Genomic DNA, 9,707 nt, shown 5'->3' with positions numbered 1-9,707 from the left:
TGTGGGCCATTCTTGTTGCAACCTAAGATGAGCCACACCAAACCCTGATCCTTTCCAGTCTCTGTCATACCACCTCCACTGTGACGATCAGGTTTCACATCCTTCTAGCCCACTGTGTTGGATATCACTTGTGCACTGCCTCATATACTCTTGGCCTTACACTCTTATTCTTATTCTAATCATTGCTGCAACAACCAGCTTCTGTCAGGCATCTACTAGCTTAGCACAAGTTAAGACTCTTGTCAGAGCTTTGTCTTGGACTTGTACCCCAGTACCCTATACTTCTCACTTTTGTCTCGGGGCCTCTTTGTGCATCTAGAAACTCCTGCAGGAGCCACCACCCACTGATGCATGCTCAAATGAGAAGCACTGGAGAAATGATGCTTGGTGGGGCAAGGTTTGACAACAGAATTCAAAGGCTGACAGATACATGCTTCCATCTTCCATTCCTCAGGAAGGGGGTTCTGACAGCATTCCATAAGGCTTCTCAGAAAATCTTGAGGATTGAGCAAATACTCACCCCTTGCAATGGTTAATTCAATAGCACATATGTATATTGATTCCCCTTTCTTCCCTGTTCATTCCTGAATAAATCACTCATATAACAACCTCACCTAAGGCTCTGCTTTGGAAGAACTCAGACTAAGACATCTGTGACTCGGTTCAGCTCCTAATCTTTGAGCAAATGCTTTAATATCACAAATAAACGTACATAACATACACACATCTCAAGAATAAGCAATAATATACAAGCATAATGAAATCTGAATTCAAACAAAAAATTAATATTCTCCCCCTAAAAGCCCAAAGTCTTCAGAAAACTAGCTCTTCCAAAGTGTGCCCCCAACTGTCATTGTTAAACAGAAATGTTTGTCTCAAGATAAAACATGTACGTTCAGGTGACTTCAAGGCTTCCCCCAAGAATCGATGAGAATTTGCTTTAAAATTGCATAACTCAAAGGCTCAGGAAATTACCAAATGTAAATTTCAGCCCTTCACATCTTGGATGGCTAAAAAGTGTTTATAGCTTTTTTTTTTTTTTTTTTACAAATAGTTTATTGTCAAGTTGGTTTCCATATAACACCCAGTGCTCATCCCCACAAGTGCCCTCCTCCTGTTTATAGCTTTTTTTTTTTTTTTTTTTTTTTNGAGAGAGAGACAGCGGAGCAGGGGAGGGTCAGAGAGAGAGGGAGTCACAGACTGAAACAGGCTCCAGGCTCTGAGCTGGCCGTCAGCACAGAGCCCGACGCGGGGCTCGAACCCACGAACCGCGAGATCATGACCTAAGCGAAAGTCGGACGCTTAACTGACTAAGCCACTCAGGCGCCCCGTTTATAGCTTTTTAAAATGGCTATTTTCTTTTCCAGCTTCTTGCTTTTAATGCTATTGGAATTCTTGGGGTGTCCAATCTCAACTAGGTCACCCTTAGGCAGTTTATATTTTACATGGCTCAGTTTGAACTTTCAAATTACTTTTCTTGTATGGTGAAGTACCTTAAGATTCACAGGAGGATGCACACTTAACTGCAAGGAATACTGGGTAATGTATCCTTTATTCAGGGCCATTTTGTGCCTGGGAAAGAATCAGGGGCTCTCACACGATGTAAGAGTCCAAGGACGTCGTAGAACTAGCAGTTTTTGCCATTGCACATCGACAACGGCCCCTCCCCAACTCCAGTCCGAATCTGAGACGCTAGTACTAAATAAGCATGTCAGCCCTGCCCAGAAACAAACTTTCTAGGAGGACAAATAAGAATCTCAGTTTCAGGGGCACCTGGGTGGCTTAGTCGGTTAAGTGTCCGACTTTCGCTTAGGTCATGATCTCGCGGTTCGTGGGTTCAAGCCCCGCGTCGGGCTCTGTGCTGACTGCCAGCTCAGGGCCTGGAGCCTGTTTCGGAGTCTGTGTCTCCCTCTCTCTCTGACCCTACCTTGCTCACTCTGTCTCTCTCTCTCCTAGAAATAAATAAAAATATTAAAAAAAAAAAAAAAGAATCTCAGTGTCAGAGCTCAAAGAAAAGTGGGCGGCAAGTAAAGCCTCCAAGCTCATTTCCGACAATTATTCGCACAGCAGCGCAAGCGGATCCCAGGGCTTTGGTACGCCCGCTCTGGTCTAAAGAAGCCATTTCCTGGGGCACCTGGGTGGCTCAGTGGGTTAAGCGTCCGACTTCGACTCAGGTCAGAATCTCACGGTTGGTGGGTTCCAGCCCCTAGTCGGGCTCTGTGCTGACAGCTAGCTCAGAGCCTGGAGCATGTTTCAGATGTTGTACCTCCCTCTCTCTCTGACCGTCCCCAGCTTACGCTGTTTCTGTCTCTCAGAAATAAATAAAACATTAAAAAATTTAAAAAAAAAAAAGTATTTCCGGAACTGGCGCTCGGAACCGGGAATGCCCCGGAAGTATTTCATTGTGGTCTTACGTGGGAAAGATGGCGGCGGTGCAAGTGGCCGGGTCGCTGCCGGGCGCGCAGGTGCGGGACGTTCCACAAGAGCCACCGCCCGAGCAGGGCATTGGGTTCCGCTGCTTATCGGCCAGGCTCTGCGCCCTACGTCCGGATGACAGCAGCTCCGCCCGCACCGAGATCCACCTGCTCTTCGACCAGCTTATCTCTGAGAACTACAGCGAAGGCGGCGGCGTGACCCCAGAGGTAGGCGGCCTGCTGGGTGGGGAGGACTCAGGCCACGCCTGCTGGCCCTGGCCCCACCCTCAGGGACCCTGGCTGGTCGCTCCCGCCGGCGTCTCCCGGCTTCTCCCAGCACCGCTTCGGATTACTTAGTTCCGGGCTGGCTTGCTCCCTCCGAGTGTGGTACACTCTCTGCTCTCCTCTTTGTGGAAGATCCTGCAATGCTTGGCAAAATCGGCAGCTTTCAAAACCCCACTTGGTGACTTCTGCTCTGGTAACACCGTAGTTGGCATTTGGTCCAGCCCTCGCCCCCACTCCACTCCCTGCATATAAAACACCGTATATACAATTCACTATTACCATTTATTAAGTAGTGGCACTCGGATCGCCACATACTGTACCGCGCACGATTATAGGAACCTTACAACGTAGGTATTATTAGATCTACTGTTAAAAATACGGAGGCACATAAAGATCCAATGTCATATTGTTGGCAAAAGGCAGAGGTAGAATTGGAGCCTAAGCCTGTCACATGGTCCCTGTCATTTTCTGTTCCTCTGTGCTAGCCTTCTGCCTCCCCTTTAGAAGTACTTTGCCTCGGAGTAATAATAATATTCACACACATCAGGCCTTGGATACTATTTAATGAACTCCTGGAACTTGGCCCAGTCATACCACGGCCTATGGCCTTCAGAGGCACGTCAAACCTGACAGTTCCTAAAAATGAGTTACATTATCTCCCCAACCCGTCCCATCCCCCAACTCATGGAAACATGAACAGTCGGCCAAATCACACTAGCACAAACGCTGGTGCTTTCCCTTTCCCTCCTCCCAGATCTATCCAGTCCAGATTCTTCATAATGTATCTCATAAATATGTCTCATCCCCTTTGTGTTCCGTTGCCAATGCCTTAAGCCCTCAGGCAAGATGACTTTCTCCTGAACCCTTCCACTCAAACTTTTCTTCTGCCTGCAGCCCAGCCTTTCTCCAAACCATTCTTTGCCCTGCTACTAGAGTGCTTTTTTCTTTTGTGGGAAAAAATCTGATTAGAAAGCAAAACTCTGATTTGGGATGATCTTCACGACATATTGGTAAGTGATCAGAGCAAGTTCCAGATCAGTTCGTGCAGTGTGACGCCAGTACCGGGTGAGGAGCGTGTTTTCTTTCTTTCTTTCTTTCTTTCTTTCTTTCTTTCTTTCTTTCTTTCTTTCTTTCTTTCTTTTTTTTTAAATATTTTATTTATTTTTGAGAGAGACAGCATGAGCAGGGGAGGATCAGAGAGAGAGGGAGGCACAGAATCTGAAACAGGCTCCAGGCTCTGAGCTGTCAGCACAGAGCCCGATGCGGGGCTCGAACCCACGAACCGTGAGATCATGACCTGAGCCGAAGTCGGACGCTCAACTGACTGAGCCACACAGGCGCCCCGAGGAGTGTGTTTTTAACAGACTGTGTACATTTATAGATGTAAAGAGTTCACAACAACGAATGGAAGAGTTGACAACAAAACAGTCTGTGTCACTAGGGAGTGGAGTGGAATTCGGGGAGTACTCAGAAAGTTTTTCTCTGCTGGTATAATTTGATATTTTTACATCAAAAATACGTGCTTTTCCAGTCTCCTGTCACTTCTTTTGTGCCTTGTGTGTAGTCACTTAAAACCTGATGTTCCTCAAGCACCTACTAGTGTTTCACACCTATTGGTGTTGCATATTCCATTCCCTTTGCTTGCAGTGTCTGTTGTTGGTTTGTATGTCTGGCAGATTTAAAAAAAATTTTTTTTTAATGTTTATTTATTCTTGAGAGAGACTGAGCATGAGCGGGATAGGGGCAGAGAGAGAGCGATGCATAGAACTTGAAGCAGGCTCCAGGCTCTGAACTGTCAGCACAGAGCCCGATGTGGGACTCGAACTCACAGACTGCGAGATCACAACCTGAGCCGAAGTCAGACGCTTAACTGACTAAGCCACCCAGATGCCCCAGATTTTTAAGTCATCCTTCAGATCATTCCAGGTTATGCTTAAAAATCACCTCCGTATGACCTCTTTAGTTACCATTTCCCCATAGAGTTTGCACTTAATTCTTTCAATATTTAATTTACTTTAATGTTTTGTGAGTATTTCTTGATAATGAGCCATTTGAAATTCAGGAATATGTTCCCCTTTGGAGCTGGATGATCTAACACAGTAGGTGCCCCAGACTTTTTATCCAATAAACATCTTATAGATAAATGAATGGTGTGATTTGCAAATAGATTCCCTGCCTTTTTTTTTAAAAAGAATTACCTAATTTTACACTAAACTTATAGACGTGTCACTTCTTATCTTCCCAGTGGCCTTGAATATATGGTTTGCTTACTTTCTGTTTCCTTTTTCAAGATGAGAATGAATGAGGTTTATTTTTTAATCAAAAAAATTTAATTCCAGTGTGTCAACATACAGTGTTTTGTATATACACATACATACATATCTATATATCTCTCTATATATATCTAGTATGTCAACATACAGTGTATATATATATACATATATACGTATACACCCATCACCCAGTGCTCATCGTAACAGGTGCACTCCTTAATCCCCATCGCCTGTTTCACTCCTCCCCCCTTGCCCACCTCCCTTCTGAGTTTGTTCTCTATGGTTAAGAATCTGTTTCTTGATTTGTTTCTCTTTTTTTCCCCTTGGCTTGTTTGTTTTGTTTCTTCAGTTCCACCGATGAGTGAAATCATATGGTATTTGTCTTTCTCTTATTTCGCTTAGCATTATACTCTCTAGCTCCATCCATCGAGGTCATTGTAAATGGCAAGATTTCATTCCTTTTTATGGCTGAATAATCTTCTACTGTGTGTATGTGTATATATATGCATGTGTATATGTATATGTATGTGTATATATATATCACATCTTCTTTATCCATTTATCTATTGATTAACATGGGCTGCTTCCATACTTTGGCTATCGTGAATAATGCTGCCATAAACATAGGGGTGCATGTATCCCTTTAAATTAGTGTTTTTGTATGCTTTGGATAAATACCCAGTAGTGCAATTGCTGGGATCTTAGGGTAGTTCTATTTTTAACTTTTTGAGGAGGCTCCTATGTTCTCCACAGTGGCTACATCAGTTTGCATTCCCACCAACCATGCATGAGGGCTCCTTTTTCTTCAGATCCTCGCCAACACCTATTGTTTTTGTGTTTTTGAGTTTAGCCATTCTGACAGCTGTGAGGTGATAGCTCATTGTAGTTCTGATTTGCATTTCCCTGATAGTAAGTGATGTTGAGCATCTTTTCATGTGTCTGTTTGCTTACTTTTTGGTATTTTTAACTTCAGTGTGTGCTTTTTTAATATTCTGGAAGCCTCTCTTTGGTTATTTAATTGCACTCTCTACATATGTAGAGACTCTGGAGTTTTTAGCCTGACAAAAACCGTATTGTATCTTTTCCTTCTTTTTTGCACATCTCATTTCTGTGGCATCATTTAATTTTCTTCCTCCTTCCTGCCTCACATTTCATCTTTCCTCATTTTGAGTGTGAACATTCCTTTTCATTTTTCTGTTTGGCTGTGTTTGGGGGGTAGGGGTTGCTTCTTTACTTGACTAATAAATAGGCATATCACCTTTTCACTGTCCTTTTTTTTTTTTTTTTCTTTTTTTTTGGGGTAGGATGTCAGTGCTCTTCTTGTCCAAGCTTGCCGACTGGTGCCTCTTAATCAGAACCATCTTGTCAGCAAAGTGTCTCAACTTATCCACCGTTTACTTAACAGATTACAGGTAATCGTGTGTGTAACTTTAGAATTTATCATGAACCAAATAAGTCCCTTTGAAATACTACATCTGTGCTAGGTGTGATAGGCTGATCTTTTGAGAAATTGGAAAAAGCAGTTCCTTACTAGAAATGATAGTAAATATAATTCTGACCAAAACAGTTATTCTGCACAATTCTAGAAGTTTGTCCATTAGAATTACCCCTTTCTCTTTGGTTCAAGAAACCAATATCATTGAGGCCCCTAGGTTTTAGGGTTTCTCATGGAGCATGTATTTGACCAAGTTATATCTAACAATAAGTTGAAACAATCCACTACTCCTTTCCTACCAATAGGTTTTCCCCTTTCCCAAAGCTAGCATTTTTGTGTTCTACTTTTGATCTTCAGAAAACATAAGAAGTAGCTTGGGAGCAAGAGGCACTAGTTAGAAAGCACCTTGTTATTTATAACAAGGTCTGTGCTATAGCTCCCTTTTCTCCAGACTGTTTTCATTTTGCTAAACAAATCCCATTTTTTAAAATGTTTTATTTATTTCTGAGAGAGAGAGAGAGACAGTGTGAGCAGGGGAGGGTCAGAGAGAGAGGGAAACAGAATCCGAAACAGGCTCCAGGCTCTGAGCTAGCTGTCAGCATAGAGTCCGACCTGGGTTCAAACCTACGAACTGTGAGATCATGACCTGAGCTGAAGTTGGACACTTAACCGACTGAGCCACCCACGTGCCCCCAACAAATCTCATATCTTTTCAAGAACAGTTCGGAAATTGAGGCTGTTACCATAAGATGCCACATGAGTATGTGAATGTAGTTAGCACAAAATTTACAATTAGTACTACATAACCTAGGATGCTTTTGGCTGTAAGAAAAAGAAAAGTCAACCTAGAACAGCTAAAAAAAATTTTTTTAAAGTTGTAGCATGTCACAACCCCCAAGGGAGGCACTCCAGGGTACTTTATGAGAAGCTTACTGGCATTTTTCCATTCTGCCATCAGTGTATGGGTTGTCCTCAGCCAGCATCTCTCCTAGTCAAGATGGCTGCCTCAGTTCCAGGCATCCTGTGCAAAAAAATAAATAACCCCCAGCAGAAGCAAAAGAACAATTTATTTTGTGTCTCTTTAAGAATGAGGCATGTTGTCCCCGTCACTTTCCATCAGACTGCCCCTGATACTTGGCTGGGGAGAGCTAGGTCTGATCAGGTGAATAGTATTACCATGAGTGGCTGAAACCAGGGGTTAACCTTGACTGCACATTAAAATCACCTGCAGGGCTTAAGCTCCCTAGATGATTACAGTGTGCCCCTCAACTTTTATATCAGGGTTTCTCAATCTCGGTACTATTGATATTTTGGATTGGATGATTCTTAGTTGTAGGGCAGCTGTCCTGTGCATTGTAAGATTTTAGCAGCATCCCTGGCTTCTACCTTAGAAGGCAGTAGCATCCCTCTGATTGTGACAGTCAAAAATGTCTACAGACCTTGCCAAATGGTCTGACACCAAAAACATGGACACATGTGCTCTTTCTTTCATAGCCTGGTTCAAGTGAGCATACATGTCTGAAAAGGATAAAAATACTTTTTTACAAGTTAGATGATGCATATTTTTTCCTCTATCGATAGGTGATTGTTGATGAACAGAACCTGGATTTCCTGTTGGCATATACTATCTCTGCTATTCAGCAGTGTAGTTCCTGGACACACATGGAAATTCTCCAAGCCCTGGCAGCTCTGGTTTACTGCAATGGCTCAAAATGTCAAAAGGTAGCTTAAACTGTGTCTGCCTTTCCTTCAAAAAGTTAGGAACACAGGCTCTAAACCAGTAGACTCATGCTCAGGTTTCCATCCTGTCATTAATGAGAGCCCTTATGCAACCACTCTGATCTCATTTCTTCATGTATACAGTAGCTCCTTTGAGGATGAGGTGAGACAATCCTTATAAAGTGCTTGGCACTTGCTAAACATGAACCATTATTGTTATCACCCTTCAGTATGTACCCAAGACTAAAGAGCTTCAGCAGCTACCTAGGCTGAGAGTGACGATCGCAACTGGTGTTTTGGGGCACATCTTTGCATGCCCGTGTGAAGGATTTACCTAGCAGTCAGTCTTCTGGGACTTAACTGCCCTTTAGTTAAAAAAATACATCTATCTAAAGAGTAATATTTTCCAAGAAGCCTTTTCTGACCAACATTAGCTGTTATTTTGTTTTAGTACCTCCCAGACTTGCTTGGCAAGAGTGGGATTTTGATGAAGTTGAGTGACTCGGCTCACCCGGACCCTGAAGTTAGGAGAGCTGCAGTGCACTGTATGGCAAACTTATGTCTCAGGTATGTGGGTCTGGTCACATATCCCAGCTGTAATAAGACAGGGCCTCTCATGTCTGAAGCCAGAGCCAACTTAGAAAAATAACATACTTTGTGTTTCCCATGTTCCTTGCTAATAAGATCATCTTATATTGTTTATTTTTCATTTTAATATTATTTGTTTAATGTAAAGGAAAAAATAGACTAGGATCTCATCCCTAAAATAGGGAAAGAGTAATATATATGTAATATGTCAAGGTTTTGTTTTCTGTTGATATAAATTATAACCATATTAAATCTTCTAGAAGGATATAGTCATGAATTTAAGCTTTGTTGAGGCCTCTATCAAAGCCAGTGTCTTCTAAGAAAGTGGAACCAATGCCATCCACCAAGTTTTAGATTCATGCAATGGAAACTGAGGAGCACAGACTTGAACCAGTGTATCTTGTCTCCCCATTGTGATGTTGTCCAGTGGGGAGGAGGCAGGCTCAGCTGTGTGATTCTAGCCAGACAACCTGTCTGCATTGTTTCCCTCTATGCATTGAAAAGTAGAACTAAAAAAAGATTTCCTTCTCCATACTTCTTCACTTCTGTAACTTTTCCCTGTGGAAACCATTCTTCCTTCTTGGAATTCACTCCAGCCTTGTGCTGTCCCACAGCCCTAGTTAATTACCCAAAATGCACAGTCTTCCTTAATACAGTTTCATCTGAAGGTATATTCCAACTCCACTTGTCTGTATTACTGCTATTTTTAATTCTTACTCTTTTGCAAGCCCCGTTTCAAAGGAGACTGAGTTTGAGTTGCTTTCTCTCTATGTGTTTTAGTGTACCAGGACAGCCATACTTGGAGGAGCCCTACCCAAATATCTGCTTCCAGGCTTTCTTGACCACTTTACAGTCTCCAAAATCATCTGATATGGATGATATCACGTTTTGCATGGTAGGTGGGACTACCACTAATCTTGTGAATGTTACAGATGTGGCTAGAAGCAACAGTAGAACAGAAGCTGTTACTAAAGAGTATGATTTGGTTGCTGA

The 9,707-nt window shown here is 42.7% G+C and overlaps 1 protein-coding gene across 1 annotated transcript in view; it reads left to right on the top strand.

Moving 5' to 3' along the window:
- The first annotated feature begins 2,421 nt into the window (after nt 1–2,421).
- Nucleotides 2,422–9,707, top strand: part of HEATR6 (HEAT repeat containing 6) — a 41,541-nt gene continuing 34,255 nt past the window's right edge. The window contains exons 1-5 of the mRNA XM_039256358.1: nt 2,422–2,642; nt 6,277–6,384; nt 7,989–8,129; nt 8,578–8,693; nt 9,495–9,609. Coding sequence (XP_039112289.1) covers nt 2,424–2,642; nt 6,277–6,384; nt 7,989–8,129; nt 8,578–8,693; nt 9,495–9,609 — 699 coding nt within the window. The 5' untranslated portion in view covers nt 2,422–2,423. The remainder of the gene's footprint in view (nt 2,643–6,276; nt 6,385–7,988; nt 8,130–8,577; nt 8,694–9,494; nt 9,610–9,707) is intronic.

Source organism: Hyaena hyaena, unplaced genomic scaffold, assembly GCF_003009895.1.
Source record: "Hyaena hyaena isolate Hyena2069 unplaced genomic scaffold, ASM300989v1 scaffold_568, whole genome shotgun sequence".
NCBI lineage: Eukaryota > Metazoa > Chordata > Mammalia > Carnivora > Hyaenidae > Hyaena > Hyaena hyaena.
Note: the sequence above shows the minus strand (reverse complement) of the source record. Positions and strands in the feature narration are given on the sequence as shown.